At 44.4% G+C, this 19,801-nt stretch overlaps 1 protein-coding gene across 1 annotated transcript in view; it reads right to left on the reverse strand.

Moving 5' to 3' along the window:
* Positions 1–19,801, reverse strand: part of NFATC3 (nuclear factor of activated T cells 3) — a 734,948-nt gene that overhangs the window by 434,452 nt on the left and 280,695 nt on the right. Inside the window, exon 8 of the mRNA XM_040327757.1 lies at positions 16,664–16,719. Within this exon, the coding sequence (XP_040183691.1) occupies positions 16,664–16,719 (56 nt within the window). The remainder of the gene's footprint in view (positions 1–16,663; positions 16,720–19,801) is intronic.

Here is a 19,801-nt window from a genome sequence, read left to right on the forward strand (position 1 = left end):
CGGTAACTGGCAGGCGTACCCGACCCCATTCTGCTGTTGTTGAGGTGCAAGAACCGCAGGGACCCGCGTTTGGATCAGAGAGCCAGTACTAAAGCCACTATTCCTTCTGGTGAACTGGCACGCACCAGCGGCCTAGTACACGCTGGTTGTTCATCCAGCACTGCAGTATCCACCAAGAAGACGACAAAGACAGGCCCCATTGGGTCCCCACCACTTCTGCAGCACCCGTACTTCCCCCATTCACTGGCCAACCCGGTATTCAGGTGGAAACAGACGATTTTACGTCACTTGATTTTTATTCGCTGTTTTTCACGGAAGATCTCTATAGATCTATTGTGGACCAGACTAATTTATATGCTGGTAATTTCATCACCGATAATCCCCAGTCCGCCTTTGCCAGAGAATGGAAACCAGTTACGGTTTCCGAATTTAAGACCTTTTTGGGACTTTGCCTCAACATGGGCATACATACATTTCCGAAGTTGCGGACGTATTGGTCCACACGTCCACATGACCATACGCCTGTGTTCTCTGCTTTCATGGACAGGAAACGATACAAGGCGATCTTGCGGTTCATGCACTTCAACGACAATGAACTTTGTCGTCCACGTGGAGACCCTGAATACGACCGGCTCGACAAAATTCAGCCCCTCATAAACCACTTCAACGAACGTTTTGCAGCCTTGTATACTCCCCATCAAGTTGTCTGCTTTGATGAGTCCCTAATTAAATTTTCTGGCCGCTTGTCTTTCGAACAGTATCTTCCCAGCAAGCAAGCTCTATAAGCTCTGTGACAGGGCAACAGGCTATACATGAAGCTTTATGGTTTATGAGGGAAAAGATAGTCAGGTAGAGCCGGAGGACTGTCCAGATTTCAATAGGGAGCGCTGGCAAGATTGTGTGGGACTTGGTGACACCCTTCTTCAGAAAGGGGTACCACTTGTATGTGGACAATTATTACACAAGCGTGCCACTTTTTAGTCACTTGTTTGATCATCAGACTGGAGCATGTGGCACCGTGCGACCTAATCGCCGGGGCTTTCCCCAGCGGCTTGTAGATTCCCATCTTAGGTGTAATATTTGTTCGCTGTGAAGTGGAGGGACAATAAGAATGTTTTTATTTTTATCTCCCTTCACGCAGACAGGACAGTACGAATCCGTACGGCGACTGGCGTTGGAGAAACCCCTCTGTGTCCACAAATATAACCTTAATATGGGAGGGGTGGACCTTAACGACCAGTTGTTGGCGCCGTAAGGCAAGATGCTGGTACAAAAAAGTGTCTCTATACTTATTTCAATTGGCTTTGCTGAACACTCATGTGATATACAGAGCTTCAGGACGGACTGGATCCTTCCTTCAATTCCAGGATGAGATCATCACAGAACTGTATCCAGGCGGTTCTGCACTAATCATTCCCAACCAAATGCAGTAAGCCCACTGCACGAGAGGCATTTTCCTTTTGTCCTTGCAAGTTCCCCTACCCAACGAGCCTCCCAAAGAAGATGTTGTGTCTGTAGCAAGCGCAGATATAGGCGTGACACCTGTTATTGTCCCTCCTGTCCTGACAATCCTGATCTTTGCATTGGGAAATGTTTTGAACGCTTCCACACATGATTGAAGTTTTATCTTAGGGTAAAGCATTTCACAGGCTAGGACACACTTACACAGGTTCTCACAAGATGCCATCGCATTTTGAGAGACCCAATCCTGGAACAGAAAAGTTGAACAGTTACAGTTACAAAAAAAGTGTTAAAAAAAAGTAAAAAATAAAAAAACACAAATAAATATATATATATATATATAAATATATATAAATATATATATATATATATATATATATATATATATATATATATATATATATATATATATATATAGATATAGATATATAAATAAATAAATAAAATAATTGTCATTTTATTGTTCTCTCCCTTTCTATTGTTCTGCTTTTTTACTGTATTCTATTCTGCAATGTTTTATTGTTATGTTTTATCATGCTTGCTTTTCAGGTATATAATTTTTAAAAATTTTACTGTTTTCAGGTACGCCATTCAGCTGTTGCGCGGATCTTGACAACACGATACATAAGGCCGTGACTCCAACTCTGTAGGAGGTGATTTCACCACCACAGTTTAAAAAAAAAAGCATATGCGCTGAAGCATATGGGCAGAAGGAGCGGAAGAGCGATTTTGCTCTTAATGCCGCGTACATACGGTCGAAATTCCGACGGAGGCTTGCCCGTGGAAAAAATAGACCGTGTGTACGCGGCATAACTTTTTTGCGGGAGGATGCCCCCATGCTTCGCAATATATATATTTTAGGCACAGGTTTGGTTAAAAAATGTTTAATTTTTTACTATGTTTTTTTTTTGGGCATTTGCTTTGCAGGTATAGTATGATCTTACTGGTATACTGTAATGTTACTTTGTTTTAATGTTAACCATCATTTGCTTAGCAGGTACGCCATTCAGTTGCAGCGCTTATTCATTTATCTTGACAGCAGCAGCAGCTTTTGCTCCCACGATACATAAAGCCGTGACTCCAACGCTGTAGGAGGTGATTTCACCACCACAGTTAAAAAAAAAAAAAGAGCATATATGCCAAAACATGGGGGCAGCAGGGGCGGAGGAGTGATTTTGCTCCTAATGCCGCGTACATACGGTCGAAATTCCGACGAAGGCTTGCCCGTGGAAAAGTCCGACCGTGTGTACGCGGCATAACTTTGTTGCGGGAGGATGCCCCCATGCTTCGGCATATATAAATGGTGCATGTATGCCCATCATTAGAAGTGGGTGGATGAAGGGAGGTATTATAATGGTGGGCATACCCACCCCGGTCTCTTAGCACCTGGCTTTCAATAGCCATTCCATTAAAGCCAGCGACTGTAAAGCAGGATGAAGTATGAGACCTTGTGACAACAGGTCTTCTCTCAGCAGTAGACGCCAAGGGACGTCTGCCAACAGACGCACTAGGTCGGCGTACAAAGGACGCCAAGGCCAATCCGGAGCGATTAGGATCATTGGAATCCCCTTTGTCTTCACTCTGCGAATGAGCCTTAGAGGAGGGAAAACATAGATCAGCCGGTACTGACTCCACGGTGCCACTAATGCATCTGTTGCGTCTGTCTGCCCATGGGTCTCTTGACCTGGCCACAAACCTCAATACCTTCCGATTGAGTCGAGATGCCAGGAGACGTACGTATGGCGTGCCCCATCTTTGGCAAAGGAGCTGAAACACATCAGGGTGCAGAGACCATTCTTCTTGGTCCAGCATCTGGCGACTCATTCGCTTGCCAGTTTTCCACGCCCGGAATGTATATGGCCGACAGGGCCAGTACGCTCCTTTCTGCCCACCTTAAGATGCGAGCGACCTCTGATGCTGCAGCCATGCTGCTTGTTCCTCCCTGATGGTTGACATATGCCACTGACGTGGCGTTGTCCGACTGGATCCTGACTGGACGTTTCTGAGACCAAGTGTAGAGGCACAGTCTGATCGCCCGAAGTTCCAGGACACTGATCAGCAAGTGGGATTCCTCCGGAGACCAGCGACCTTGAGTCGAAAACCACCCAGACTCCCCCCCAACCGGTACGACTGGCATCCGTCGTGATCACCATCAAGTGAAAGGGAAGGAATGATTTCCCGGCCAGAAGTGCCGCTGATGTCAGCCACCAAACTAGGGAGGTCCTGACCAGGTGGCTCACCCGGATTTGACAATCCAGGGATGATGGGCACTTGTCCCATCTGGACAGAATTTCCTTCTGCAACACTCACGTGTAAAATTGCACATATGGTACCGTCTCGAAGGAGGCCACCATGAGGCCCAGGACTCGCATGCAAAAGCGGAGTGACGACCATCTTTGGGATGTCAACTGCCACACCGCAGCCCGAAGGGTCTGCAACTTCTCCACAGGGAGAAAAACTTTTTCCTCTGAGGAGTCCAGAATCAACCCCAGATACACTAGGTGTTGAGTCGGTACCATTACTGACTTCTGAGTGTTCAGCACCCAACCAAAATCTCGGAGGGTCTGACCCTTGGTGCCGATGCCAGGCGAAAAGGGGAGAGCCACAAATTGATATGTGGTGCTGGAGGCAGCCTGCCTGGGTTCTTACGAGGCGTTGCAGAACCTGATCCATCATGGGCCCTGTGCACCTTTTCCCCTGACAGTGGCTATGAAGGCAGTTGTGAAAGCATGGCTAGTAGCCAATTCTCTGTGCCTTGTACCCCCAGACATATTTCACCACATAATCCTCTTTGGTATAATACCAAAGCTGTCAGAGTTCATGTCAATACCTGATCCCAGTCAGGGCACTCAAGGGTAATAAATATGTAGACCAAATATGTTCTGGGAGCGAACTACAAACCTTTGATGAACTAAAACAAAAATACAACCTCCCTAACTCACATCTATTTCAGTTTCTGCAACCCTTAGGCATGCCTTCAATACTCAATTTGAGCATTCCCAAGTAGCCCTATATACATTGACTCTGGAATATTTGCTAAGGGACAAATCCATGTCCAAGCCCTTGTCCATCATTTATAAAATGTTACTGCCCAACGTGCACATGGGACTAGAAGCTTTAAAAGCTAAATGGGTGGGCGACTTCCCTGAAATGGACACGGAAGAGTGGGAAGACCTATGAGAGTGCTCCTTCTCGCAACTGGTCTCGGCCAGGGACAGACTGGTCCAGTTTAAAATTATGCATAGAGCGTATTTTACACCCATGCGCCTACACAAAATATACCCATCTATTTCAGATACCCGCTGGAGGTGTGCCACGCCTGGAGCTGTTCCTGGTCAAGACCTTTTGGAATGAGGTTACCACATTCATCCGGACAGTCTAGCGGTTTAGTCTCCATTGAGGGTAGAAATGGGGATTGTAGATCCACTGGTTCCTAGCTGGGCAGTTAGAACTCTTTTGGGGATACTAATTTATTATGCACGCAAGGACATGGTCATGCAATGGAAATCCTCCTCCGCACCATCAATTAACTTATGGAAACGTATGGTCAATTCAGCCCTGCCATTATACAAAACCACATGTCTAGAGGTTGTGTCAAGACATTTCATAAAGTGTGGAACATTTGGGTGGAATCTGCTTATACTAACACTTGGATAAGTAATTAACGGTATATATATTGTTGTACAACGTACATTTATGATTCACTATAGGGAGTCATTCCTGACACGTAAGATATGGGAGAGTGCGTATTTTAATAAATTCCAGAGTTTAACTCTGTTGGGTGTTTGAGAGGGAGAGTGGCCAATAAGAATCCTAAAATTTCCGCCTGAGTGGGCAGTTAGAGTGTACCAATTTATTTGATAAAAGTGTAATTTTATTGTGCTTTTCGTTTTTTTGCTATGTAATTGAGCCTGAGTATACCCAATAGGCTCTGTTATGTACTGTTAACTTTGAAACCTGCAATAAAATCTTTGAAAAAATAAAAGTGATCTACAAACGAAAAAATTTTTTTTTCAAGGGATTGAACACTTTACAAAATTTTCAGGTATTCATAGAGGAATAAGGACTGTGTGAATTAATTGGTGGCATTTGTTTCTTTGTTTCGTACTGTGTTTTTCGCTCTCATAGTTTCACGTTATGTTAGTTTCACATGTTATTGAGTTATTTTTTTCAGTCGTTATATGATTTAGGCATGATTTCTTCTGAGGTTTTAGTGGTGAGATAATAGTTGTTGCTTAGACAGTATTTAAGCCTCTTGAAAAATATCTGGGTAAGCAGGTAAAGCCATCTGTTGAGTTATAAATGGATTGCTATTAAATTACCTGTGCATTGCCTCTTTAGGAAGCACTGAATGAGTGGGCTTTACAATTAGCGTTAACCTAAGGGGAACTTCTGCAAACCACTGTTGTCCTGATGAAGCTCCGCAATTACAATGCAAAACGCATTGACATCACCCTTTACGTCACGTAACACAATCTGGGCCATGCACCCATCATGGGCCACGCGCCAGCATGCGAACACAGCCACCACATCTACATTTGGTGGGACAGTACAGAGACATGCTCAGTCCATGAGCACTGTGAAAATGGGGACGCTGCTGGTGAGCCCCTCTGAATCTTTGCTGCTGACTGGAACTGTGAAGGATAAGTGAGACCTAGCCAATGGAGACTGACTGCTATACTGTGGGCTGCTGGTTCTGGTCTAAGTAAACTGGTCACTACCCAGCAGCTGAATACACTTGGACAATAATAATAGTTGAGTTCCTTTCTTCACATCCTTTATATATTTTTTTCTTATATTGTTTCAGATTATATATACACAGTATCTCACAAAAGTGAGTACACCCCTCACATTTTTGCAAATATTTTATTATATTGTTTCATGTGATAACACTGAAGAAATGCCACTTTGTTACAATGTAAAGTAGTGCGTGTACAGCTTGTATAACAATATAAATTAGCTGTCCCCTCAAAAAAACATCACACCAATATTGTCTAACCTACTGGCAACAAAAGTAAGTACACCCCTAAGTGAAAATGTCCACATTGTGCCCAATTAGCATTTTTCCCTCCCCGTACTCCTCAGCGTTACAAGGGATCAGGTGTGAATGGGGAGCAGGTGTGTTAAATTTGGTGTTATCGCTCTTACTCTCTCATACTGGTCACTCGAAGTTCAACATGGCCCCTCATGGCAAGGAACTCTGAGAACCTGAAAAAAATGAATAGTTGCTCTACATAAAGATGGCCTAGGCTATAAAGAAGATTGCCAAGACTCTGAAACTGAGCTGCAGCATGGTGGCCAAGACCATACAACAGTTTAACAGCACAAGTTACTATATAATGATTATAATCCGTCTTATCTGTGCAGTGAGATTATTGTGGCTGAGACTATGTATCGGTCTTAGAGCTAAGAGCATAGCCTGTTGCCAGATTGTCAGACTGTCCTTAGACATTATTGGTATATGTCTTTGTACCGTTTTTTTGAAACACAATAAAAAAAAAAAAGCCATCTGGGCCTGGTGCTTCTTGGACTTATCGCATCATGTTTGATCCCAATTGCTGTGGCTTTGGCCGTTCTGGTCACTTGCGGATGTTGCTGCATTCCCTGTGTTCGAGGACTTTCACAAAAAGTGATCGAAACTGCAATCTCAAGAACAATGTATCAAGCACTTCCTACCTCTGAGGAGACCTGTGTGGACATTGAAGCTCAACTTAATGACATATAGTCCGAAAGTGCATGAAACATAGGGACTATCATCGAAATGTGTTGAGATAAAATAAGCACACAAGAGGAGGGAATGTTGGAAAAGTTTTTTTATGTGTATTGTGTGACTATTTAAAGGAATGTAAAATGGACTCTAGTTTCTGTAATGGCTTCTAAAAAGACACGTTGCTTTAGCTGGTCTAATTCTATTGTTTGTTTTACTTGCTTAAATCAACCTTTGCTAAGAGTTGTAAAGAGGCACTGTGATTGGCAATAAAGCTTTTTTGCGTCATGAGCCACCAGTGATCTTTTAGCCAATGGTATTTTTCCTGTTGACTCTATAAAGAAGGTTACACACATCGTGTCTGTATGTGACTTCTGCTTTCTTCTCAGCATGAAGATCTCATCCATCTGTACCGGTACATTTGAAATAAATGATCTTGCTCCTCGAACACTTGAAGTTTGACTGATCACAGGGGAAGAATTATCCTAACATTTTGGTCCTTCCAGCCGCAACCAATGCGTTAAGCCCGGGTCCAATGGTTCTGATCGATCAGAAATCGGTGAGTATCGGATCTCAAAACTCACTGAGAAAATAAGTCCCCCCACTTAACATTAGTGGTCAAATAGGACTACCAGGACCCGGGTTCAACCATCTGGTTCCGAACCTGCTGTGTTCCAGTCCTTCTAGTGTGTTTGGGAGGCAAGATACTTTAAATTACTTAAAAAAAAAAAATTCTCCAAGTCTATTCTTCTTTTTTTCTTTTTTCTGCTTGATTCTGGTTATGAGTCATAGATGAGTTGTAATAACAGACATTGGGATTGATTGTATGAGATCTTAATAGTCCGATGTCACAGGCATTTGGGGCGTTGCCTGCGTTAAAATGGACGTCGCCTGCTGTCCAGGACAGATAAAAAAAAGATTTGAAGGGTATACCAAATGTCGAAGGTTGAGGACCCGACAATTTAAGCGCTAAAAGTACTTTCATCTTGGTGATCACTTATTTTTCTATAATAGGTGGTATAGTACCATCTACTTCTCTCTTTTTTGAACAGTGCTGCATAGACAGGTTTTAACAATTTTTTGATTCTCCCCATAGTGTGGGGTGTTTTTATATTTTTGATTTTCCTGTATTATTATTGTTATCGTGGCCCAAGGATTGCTACCCCAGTGTTTTACAAATTATTGGAAAGCCCAATTAATGCTAACGACAGGGAACTTTCCTGTTAAGGCAGTTATATGTTTCACGTGTCTGCAATCTTGTGGTTAAACACTAGGCTCACCCACCACCCCCCCTTCGGACATTTGTATTGTTAAGGACTTGTCCGCCTATCTAAGCTAAGTGCACTTCCTCTTTTGTATGTGTGCACACGTGATTTCAGACCAGGTCATTTTTTTTTCTCTTCTTTTTTTTGTTTTGTCTGTTTGTTTTTTGTCTGTTAGTTTTAAACAAACTGTGCTTCTAAAAAAAAAAAAAAGAACAGAGCACCATGGGGAATAATTTCTGTAAAGGAATGTATTGTGTGTGTTGCTGTTGTGTTCCTAATGCACCATAAGAAGGAGATAAGAAATGTATGCATAACAAAGACCCTAAATGTGTGAGATACTGTGTTAATTGGGAAAGAAAATTTGGTTTTAAGAATAATTTAACTGTAACAAGTTGCCAGAATTTGGTGGATAAGCTTAAATTGTTAAGATCAGAGAAGGTGTGAGTTAGAAATGGTGGCATGCTGGCTTGAACATGCTAGAAGAACAAAAGAAAAATGCCAAGCCCAACTTCCCCTAGTGGACAAAGAGGATGATTTCATTTGTAGCACCCAGAGACCACCTCCTTATAACTGTCCTCCCCCTCAGGTGCAAGCCACTGCCCAGAGTACCACCCTCCCTGTGACATCCACCCCTGTCAGAGGAACCGCCTCTGAACAAGACCCTAACCCTACTTCCTTAATCTCTCCAGATAGCAGCATAATCTCGGAGTTGAACAGATCAATCCTTGAAACTTTAACTGACGCCATAGCCTATGCACTAGGTGCCCCAGCAGGGGCCAAGAGATCAAGTAAACCTCCTATTAGGTATGGTGTAGATCAGGGATCCTCAAACTACGGCCCTCCAGCTGTGGTGGAACTACACATCCCATAAGGCATTGTAACAAACTGACATTCACAGACATGACTAGGCATGATGGGAATTGTAGTTCCTAAACAACTGGAGGGCCGTAGTTTGAAGACCCATGGTGTAGATGATGGTGAAGAATACCCCTTGATAGAAGTCCGGAACCCCAGGGGAGGACAGCTGGACAGGGTGGGAGGACAGCATCCCCTGACAATGACTGTTTTTAGGCCATGGACTGATTGGTAGAAAATAAATATGACAGTACAAGAAGACAAGGAGAGCGTCAGTGACTACCTAAATAAACTACGAGAGGTTTTTAAAGTGTTCTCTGGGATCTCCGAAGCTGAGGATGTGAATAGTGCATATCAGCAACGGCTAAAAATAGCTTTTGTAAATGGATTAAAACAGGATCATAAAGATTACATTGTTTAAAACATGGTTACTTACCGAACTGCATCAGTTTTGGATGTTTTACAATATGCTAAACGTTCAGAGAAGTATCTGAAAACAATGGGAATTTTTTTTTTTTTAAAGTAAAGGTTTTTGTGCAAAGTGTTGAAGGAGATGAAGATGTAGAGGAGTACACCGCCGAGGCGGAAACATAGGAGTCCCATAGAAGGAAGCAGAGGAAGGTATAACCTCTGTAATAGATACATTTTTACAACAGGGGTCATTATTCCATGTCCTGATAGCCCCTGTAACACCCCTCTTTGATATACCTCCACCAGGTTGCCCCAGAGCTATTGTGAGTCCCTCACCATCTTTTCACAGGCAATGTCCTCAAACTTGGCTCAATTTGTGCCCCTAGAGGGAAGCCAGCTCCTCCTCTATGTAGACACATTCTAGTGGCGTCTCCCTCAGAGGAGGTTTGTATGACTGGTACAATGGCTCTGTTGTATTTTCTCCATGATCAAGGGCATAAGGTAAATAAAACTAAAACTCTAGTTTTGGCAACAGCAGGTCAAATACTTGGGGTATAATATCTCAAAAGAAGGTCGGAACCTGGATGAAGCGAGAATTCAAATCCTCCTACAGGTGCCGAGACCAAAGACCAAACAAAACAAATGATGTATTTTTTGGGCATGAGGGATTTGTGTAGGGTTTGGATCCCCGGGTATTCAATATTGACCGCCCCGTTGGTCCATGCCTCACATGGTAACCCCATGGCCCAACAGGATGCTATAAAATGGAGTGAGGAAACAGGGATAGCCTTTACCGACCTAAAACAAGTCCTTTCTAGTTCATCAGTGCTAGCCTTAACGGACTATGACAAACCTTTCGAACAAACAGTAGATTTAAGGGAAGGTCACATGACATCAGTACTTACACAGTCACATGGTGAGCGCCAGAGGCAAATTGCTTACTAGTCTACAAAACTAGACTGTGTAACCAGATCACTTCCACCCTGTGTACAGGCAGTGGTAGCTGCAGCCGAAGCAGTTAAGGCCTCAGCATCTATAGTGCTATATCACCCACTGACATTCAAAGTACCTCATGCAGTATCTGTTATTCTTTTACAACAAAAGATATCACATTTGAGCCCAGCACGACACCTTTCCTGTATGACAATTCTCTTGACACAACCTCACTTAACAATACAGAGGTGTACTACATTAAACCCATCCACATTACTACCGCTCCCTATTGATGGCCATAAACATAACTGTACTGCTGCCATCGCTAAAAAGGTACTGCCATAAAGTGATTTGAAAGATGTGCCGTTATCTAATCCTGACACTTTCTTGATGGCTCCAGTATAAAAAATCCTGATGGCACAAATGTAACCGGATACGCAGTAGTGACACAGGATGAAATCTTGGAAGCCAGGCCATTACCAAAACATTATTCAGCACAAGTAGCAGAACTTGTAGCACTGACAAGAGCATGCATAATTACAAAAGGAAAAATCTGTAACCATATACACAGATAGTCAATATGCATTTTCAACTGTACATGTTTTTGCACAACAATGGAAAAACAGGGGGATGGTGACCTCTAGTGGTAAGCCAATTTCACACAAGGACGTCATTGCAATACAGTTACCAAAAGAGCTTGCAATATGCAAATGTCAAGCACACACAAAACATACAGACCCTATCTCGGAGGGAAATAAAGGAGCAGATGAAGCGACTAAAATAGCGGCACACGAAACACATCAAATAATGACAGAACTGGAAATCATAGAGATAGATCATACAGTCCTTACTGATATGCAGCAGAATACACCCCCTGGGGAGAAACAATATTGGAAAACAAAAGGTTGCACAATGATAGATAACATTTACATATCACCTGAAGGAAAACCGGTATTGCCAAAATCCCTTTTTAGGTATGCAACAGTGTTGACACATGGAGTAACTCATGTGTCAAACAGGGGGATGACAGATGTTAAATAAGATATGTAAAGCTTATGGCTTCACAAACTACTCAAAAAATGTTTTGTTCTTAATGCATTGGATTTTATTGAATTGGACAAATGTGAAAGGAAAAAGGATTGCAGAGAGGTCTACCTGGACTCACCAGTCCCATTGCAAAAAAGGTTTTACAGGCAGAGCAGGGTCAGTTGGCGGCAGAGCTCTGGTAAAGTCCAGCTACAAAGGGAGGTTCTGCACAAGGTGGGGCTCATCTCAAACCGGTGAAGAACTCCATTACCTTACCCCCCAGGGCTCTGTAGCTGGTTAGGATGAAAGGGACAGTAATTATCTTGGGTCTACTGGTGACTCTAGGTGAGACGTCTATACGTGGAGGCAGAAACTGGAAAGAGAAGGAACCTCTAGAATGGGCAAGTGCGGGCAAGGCCTTGAACTTAACCTTCAAAGAAGGAGTAACTAGTACCATTTTAGTTGATTTTTGCCAAATGGTGGACTGTGGGGACTTAACTAAAGCAAGAAGGCTCCAATGGGCAGATAAATATGTTTGTTATATTCCAAGTGGAACTGACTGTTCAGTATGGAACCAGGTCCTGTGGACCACAGCACACCAAGATTGGGGGTACAACATTCTAGGGATAAATGGCTTAAAAGAAAGACTCACCATAACAAAGGTGGCCAATTCTCCCTGTACACATGGCAGAGATTGCAATCAATTGCTGATAACCTTAAAAGAACCTCAAAAAAAAAAAAGGATCAACGGTTATATTCTATGGGATCATGGGTGTCGGGTACAGATCCTTTAGGTACATTTTTCCTCAAGGTATTACCACCCAATAAAACCTAACAGTAGAAGATGCCATACAGTAGGTGAACGCGATATTGTGTCAATCTCGCTCCCTTTCTCGGCGAGATTGACCACCTACGAGCCCCATCGCGGGAGCCAGCGCCGAGCTGGCTTGCCGCGATGGAGACAGAGCCGTCATAGAAGCGACGGGAGATCCGACTTGGATTCCCGCCAATTCTACACGTGTGCGGCGTTTGTTATGAATCCTGAGGGGGAAGTCCCCGCTGGATTTTAAATAAAAATCCGGCATGGGTTCCCCCTCAGGAGCATACCGGGCCCTTAGGTCTGTTATGGGTTGTAAGGAGAGCCCCCCTACGCCGAAAAAAACGGCGTAGGGGGTCCCCCTACAATCCATACCAGACCCGTATCCAAAGCACGCTACCCGTCCAGCCAGGAAGGGAGTGGGGACGAGCGAGCGCCCCCCCCCCTCCTGAGCCGTACCAGGCTGCATGCCCTCAACATGGGGGGGTTGGGTGCTCTGGGGCAGGGGGGCGCACTGCGGCCCCCCCACCTCAGAGCACCCTGTCCCCATGTTGATGAGGACAGGGCCCCTTCCCGACAACCCTGGCCGTTGGTTGTCGGGGTATGCGGGCGGGAGGCTTATCGGAATCTGGGAGCCCCCTTTAATAAGGGGGCCCCCAGATACCGGCCCCCCACCCTAAGTGAATGGATATGGGGTACATCGTACCCCTAACCATTCACCTGTAGGAAAAATGTCAAAGTTAATAAACACACCACACAAGGGTTTTTAAAATAATTTATTTTTCTGCTCCGGAGGCTCCCCGTCTTCTTTATTAACTCTTTTACCAGGGGGAGCTTCTTCTTTGACGTCTTCGGGTGGGTGGGGGCCGCCGTCTGGTTCTCTTCCACCGCCGGGGGGGGGGGTCGCTTTTAAAAAAGCCCCCACCCCCCGGCGGGTTTCCTCCGGCGTCTTCGGTGGGGGGGCTTCTTCTTCCGCTATCCCGACGGGTCTTCTCCGCTATCCGGGGGGTCTTCTCAACTCTCCGGGGGTCTCCTTCTATGTTCGCCGCTCTCCGCTGTTGACTCGGCGCACCCCGGTTCTTCCTCTCGCTGTCCGGTGCCTTCTTCCGTGCTGTACGTCTTCTTCTCCTTCCGTGCTGCGAGTTGTTCTTCCGTGCTGTGACGTCATGTTCTTCACTTCTCTTCTTCTCCCGATGTTGACACGTCGCCTTTCCTCGCTGCAATGACAAGTGCGTGGCTTGCATCGGATTTATATAGACCTCACAATCCCATCATGCTCTGTACCTACCCATGTGATACCTACCCACGTGGGTAGGTACCACCAACGGCCAGGGTTGTCGGGAAGGGGCCCTGTCCTCATCAACATGGGGACAGGGTGCTCTGAGGTGGGGGGGCTGCAGTGCGCCCCCCTGCCCCAGAGCACCCAACCCCCCCATGTTGAGGGCATGCAGCCTGGTACGGCTCAGGAGGGGGGGGCGCTCGCTCGTCCCCACTCCCTTCCTGGCCGGCCGGGTAGCGTGCTTTGGATACGGGTCTGGTATGGATTGTAGGGGGACCCCCTACGCCGTTTTTTTCGGCGTAGGGGGGCTCTCCTTACAACCCATAACAGACCTAAGGGCCCGGTATGCTCCTGAGGGGGGAACCCATGCCGGATTTTTATTTAAAATCCGGCGGGGACTTCCCCCTCAGGATTCATAACAAACGCCGCACACGTGTAGAATTGGCGGGAATCCAAGTCGGATCTCCCGTCGCTTCTATGACGCGCTTGCTGGGATGTGCTGTCACTATTCCAGTGAGTGTGAGATGTCGGCGAGATCTCGGCACCATGTCACCGAGAATCAGCGCGATGCTGTCGTGCTGAAAACACAATATCACAAACACCTACTGTAGCTTTGGAGACGGGTTACCAAGAAAAAAATTTGTGGTCAGAATGGTTGAGGTACATGGTTAAAACTCTAAAAAGGGAAAACTGTTTAGTTTGTGCTGGAGCTAGACCACATTTAGCAACAGTCCCTTTTCCTCTAGATTACAATATACAGATCCAGAAGGTTTTAAATGTATGCTGCGGTTGTATAATAAGAGTTATAAACCAGAAACAAAATTCTACCTGTCACACATTGAGTTTGTTGTTTCCCCCAGTGCAGAGACCTCATATACCTCCAGCGGTTGCTACGTATCCGGGCAATTTTACTTGTTTTGCACTCCCAGGGAACAGTAGCGCGGTGGATCTTGGGTCACTACCTGATGACTGCTGTGCGGAGAGGATTAGCAAGGAACATGGTGACTGGGTGGAACATGACATTCAGAGAGCTGATGTTTGGTGGATGTGTGGGGATAAGAAACTACGAGCTAGGATCCCGGCCAATGCCCGAGGGGATTGTGCTATGGTCCAGCTGGTTATGCCCCTAAGAATCCTGTCAGAACACCCGTGGACTAAGAGTCACCAACGGTATCGAAGGGACACCTCTCCCAAAGGGTCATTTGACTCCCAGATCTACATAGATGAGATTGGAGTTCCTTGAGGGGTGCCGAATGAGTTTAAGGCCATAAATCAGGTAACGGCTGGGTTTGAGTCTCTTTTCTGGTGGGTGACTATAAATAAAAATGTTGACTGGATTAACTATATACACTATAACCAACAACGATTTGTAAACTATACCAGGGACGCTGTAAAAGGTCTAGCAGAACAGCTGGGCCCCACCTCTCTAATGGCATGGCAGAACCGAATGGCTTTAGATATGATCTTGGCTGAAAGAGGAGGGGTATGCAAAATGTTTGTTAGCATGTGTTGTATCTTTAGCCCTAATAATACAGCTCCTGGAGGGACTGTGACCAAAGCCCTGGAAGGACTAACTGCTCTATCAAATGAATTAGCAGTGAATGATCCATTCACAAACTGGCTTGAAGGATGGTTTGATAAATGGACTGGACTTATCGCATCATGTTTGATCCCAATTGCTGTGGCTTTGGCCGTTCTGGTCACTTGCGGATGTTGCTGCATTCCCTGTGTTCGAGTACTTTCACAAAAAGTGATCGAAACTGCAATCTCAAGAACAATGTATCAAGCACTTCCTACCTCTGAGGAGACCTGTGTGGACATTGAAGCTCAACTTAATGACATATAGTCCGAAAGTGCATGAAACATAGGGACTATCATCGAAATGTGTTGAGATAAAATAAGCACACAAGAGGAGGGAATGTTGGAAAAGTTTTTATGTGTATTGTGTGACTATTTAAAGGAATGTAAAATGGACTCTAGTTTCTGTAATGGCTTCTAAAAAGACACGTTGCTTTAGCTGGTCTAATTCTATTGTGTGTTTTACTTCATTAAATCAACCTTTGCTAAGAGTTTAAAAAGTCACTGTGATTGGCAATAAAGCTTTTTTGCGTCATGAGTCACCAGTGATCTTTTAGCCAATGGTATTTTTCCTGTTGACTCTATAAAGAAGGTTACACACATCGTGTCTGTATGTGACTTCTGCTTTCTTTCCAGCATGAAGATCTCATCCATCTGTACCGGTACATTTGAAATAAATTATCTTGCTCCTCGAACACTTGAAGTTTGACTGATCACAGGGGGAGAATTATCCTAACAGATGCCAGCCTAGTAAGCAGACTGTATAGAGCTTGAAAAAACTCACAGAAGGCAGAGGCTATTTGATTAGGGAGGGTCACTTTCCTACCATCTAAACACACCAATTGTGGAATGTGTAGTGCCCCAACACGTGGCCACATTTATTACCAGATTCGGAATGCAGTTACAAGATTGTTTTGCTGTCTTAGCCTTGTAGGCAAGGAGAGCGGTGACCTGTCTACGAAGAATCAATAGTTCCCCCTTGACAGAAGCATGAGATGTACTTTTGTGTTGTTTCAATAGCGCTTGAATTGGCTCCAGTAAGTTAGTGAGCCAATGAGGAGAGAGGGGGAGGGGCCTAGTCAGGGCTCCGTGTCTCAATGGACACACAGAGCTGCGGCTGGGCTCAGATGCCCCCATAGCAAGCTGCTTGCTTTGGGACACTCATCAGGGGGGAGGCGCCAGGAGAGCTTAAGCGGGACCCGAGAAGAGGAGGAACTAACTGGGTTGCTCTGTGCAAATCCACTGCACAGGGCAGGCAAGTATAACATGTTTGTTATTTTTAGGCAAAAGTTTTTTTAAAAATGAGACTTTAGTATCACTTGAAGACTTACCAGGTCTCTCCTTTCAGTTAGAATTTTTGCTCCGGCTTCCCACTGTGGACGTCCATCTAAGAGGTAAGAAAATAGATTTACTCTACATTAACATTTTAAATGATAAACACAGTTAACCACTTCCCTACCGCTAGACGTCATATGATGTCCTAGACTTAAAGGGGGGGGGGGATATCTGAATGATGCCTGCAGCTACAGGCATCATTCAGATAACCTTATTTTCAGCCGGCGATTCTGCGCAACATAACGATCATAGTGGCAATTCCGTCACTTGATGGTTCTTATAGGCGGCGGGAGGGGACATCCGGTGCTTCTACGGGCTCTCCCGTGCCATTAGGGGCCCGGAGAACGAATCGGCCGGCGCCAGATGACGAGGATAGCGATTTCCGGTGACCAGATGGTCAACGGTCATCTCTATGACTGTCGGAGGCCCGGGCGCAACGTTATGATGTCACGCCAGGGTACCCGGAAGTAAACAAAGCAGCAATCACGGCTGTCAGCATCAGAATTTTTTTTCCGATCTCATGCTTGCCAGCCTGGAGGAGAGATGTAGGGTCTTAAAGAGGACCTGTCACAATAGATTCCTATTACAATGGATGTTTACATTGCTTGTAATAGGAATAAAAGTAATCAAAAAAATGTAAATAAAAAAAAAAAGTGTAAAAAAAAAAAATATATAAAAAAAAGTGTATTTTACCTACATACCTAGCTGTAAAAAAAATTAAGCACAAAGAAAAAAAAATGTAAAAAAAACGCCCCTGTCCCCAGTAGATCACGCTCAGAAGCAATCACACACACCCGCCCACATATGTAAACACCGTTCAAACCACACATGGGAGGTATTGCCGTGTGCATTAGAGCGCGTTTAACAATTCTAGCACTAGAACTCCTTTGTAACTCTAAACAGGTAACCTGTAAAAAAAATTAAAGCGTCGCCTATGGAGATTTTTAAGTACCGAAGTTTGTTATTTTTTAATTCATGAAACGTTTGTTTCCCCCAAAAAAGGCATTTGAAAAATTATTGAGCAAATACCGTGCAAGATAAAAAGTTGCAATGACCGCCACTTTATTCCATAGGGTGTCTGCTAAAACAATATATATATAATGTTTGGGTGTTCTGAGTAATTTTCTAGTTAAACAATTATGATTTTATGAATTATGAAGGAAAGAAGTGCCAGAATAGGCTCAATAGGGAAGTGGTTAAAATACAATACAGTTGTCAACATAATGGTGGAAGGTCTTTTTGTCCTATCCTTAATTTCTCCAGTTGCCCATTACTGCTTGTAATAATTCTGCCAAGTTAACCGATGCCAAGATGTCAGAAATCACTTTTATTAACAAGGCAATGACAGCAAAACACATCATATGAGAAAAGATGGTAATATTTACTTACACATACTAGCATAGTAGCACAGTAGCAAAGCCATGTGATATTTATATTGGCATTTGCCTATGCTGTTAGCTCTAGACTGCATAAATTAAAAGTGTATTTTACCTATATACCTAGCAGTAAAATTAATTTCTTGGAGTACATCACAGGACACAGAGCATGTTGTAATCATTACTATCTGGGTTATGGACCACCTATAGGTGAATGGATACTGGCAAGTCAAACAGGAAGTCCTCCCCTATATAACCCCTCATATACAAGAAGCTCAGTTTTGTAGCAAGCATAGTCCCAGAAAGAGGTGAGGGACCTGTGTGTCCTGTGATGTGCTTCAAGAAATGTTTTTTATAGGGTATGAAGGAAAAATAAAAAATTCTTTATCATACATCACAGGACACAGAGCAGGTTATAATCATTACTATCTGGAACATTTCAAAGCAATACACTTGAGGGGAGGGAGACACAATCACAAAAAACATTACCCGAGAAGAATCTATTCTGCTGCCCGTAACATACTGTGGCCAAAGACAATATCCTTTGTGGCTCTGACATCCACCTGCTAAAATCCTGTTAATGTATGAACCCAAGACCGTAGCAGCCACTCAAATCTGAGCCACTAACGCCTGATTGCAGGTAAGCCTGAGATTAACCCACACACCTGGTAGAGAGTTCTCCACAGAAAGGGTGGGACTTTGCCCTTTCAAACCATAGGCTTCAATGATTAACTGGCAGATACAGTTGACCTGGATGTTACTTTCCCTTCCTGGGATATTCTGGCAGCACAACCAGGATTCCTGATCTACGCAGACAACTCAAGTAAATCCTGACTGCCTGAACTACCTCCAGAGTATGCTGCGATCTTTATCCTGGCAACTATGGATAAGGAAAAAAAAAGGCAAGACATTGCCCTAATTCAAGTGAAAACTAGAAAACATTCTACGCAAGATAGATGGATGAGGACACAACATCACCCTATCATGATGCAAGACCAATAACGGCACCTTACATGAATGAACTGCCAGCTCTGACACTTTTTGCCAAAGTGATGGCAACCAAAGAAGCCACCTTCAGAGTTGAAGCACTAACAGAGTTTCTGAAAGTGGTTCAAAAGGTGGCCTGACAGGCAGGACTGTCTACGTTACCTGCTTCATGAAGTACAAAAGGACTGAGAAACCACGGTCTCTGGAAAAAAAATGGAGAGAGACAAAATCGGACCCTTAAGGCCAATCTAATAGCCACTCCTGACTGGAGAAAGGACAAAAAAAATTCCCACTCACATATTTCAGTGGGTGCCACTTCCTGGCTTCCCACCAGGCATACAAGATTTCCAAGTCCTGTAATGAAGTTCTCTGAAGCCAGCTTCCTGGCACTCAACAGTGTGGAGATAACAGGACCCAAGTCCATATGTCTGGCTGGATCGGAAGTGTCCCCCTACAAAATTTACCATGTCGGTGTACCAAGCCCTCCTGGGCTGGGCCAGCCAACACTTATCAGTGTTACCACCTCCAGGATTCTTTACAAAAGAAGCATCGGTAGTTAAATCAGGGGGAAGGCGTAGACTAGAGAGAACATGTTTCCAACGTGTTACCAGTGCATCTACCCCTATTTCTAGTGGGACTCTCGTCCCAGACCCAACTTGTCCAATTTGTTATAGAACCTGGAATCCAGTAGAGCCACCTGTAGAGTTCCCCAATGCTGGCTGACTGCAGAGAATGTTTTAGGATGCAGGGACCACTGTTCCGTTATTAGTC

The sequence above is a fragment of the Rana temporaria genome, chromosome 11 (genome assembly GCF_905171775.1).
Source record: "Rana temporaria chromosome 11, aRanTem1.1, whole genome shotgun sequence".
In the NCBI taxonomy this organism is placed as follows: Eukaryota; Metazoa; Chordata; class Amphibia; order Anura; family Ranidae; genus Rana; species Rana temporaria.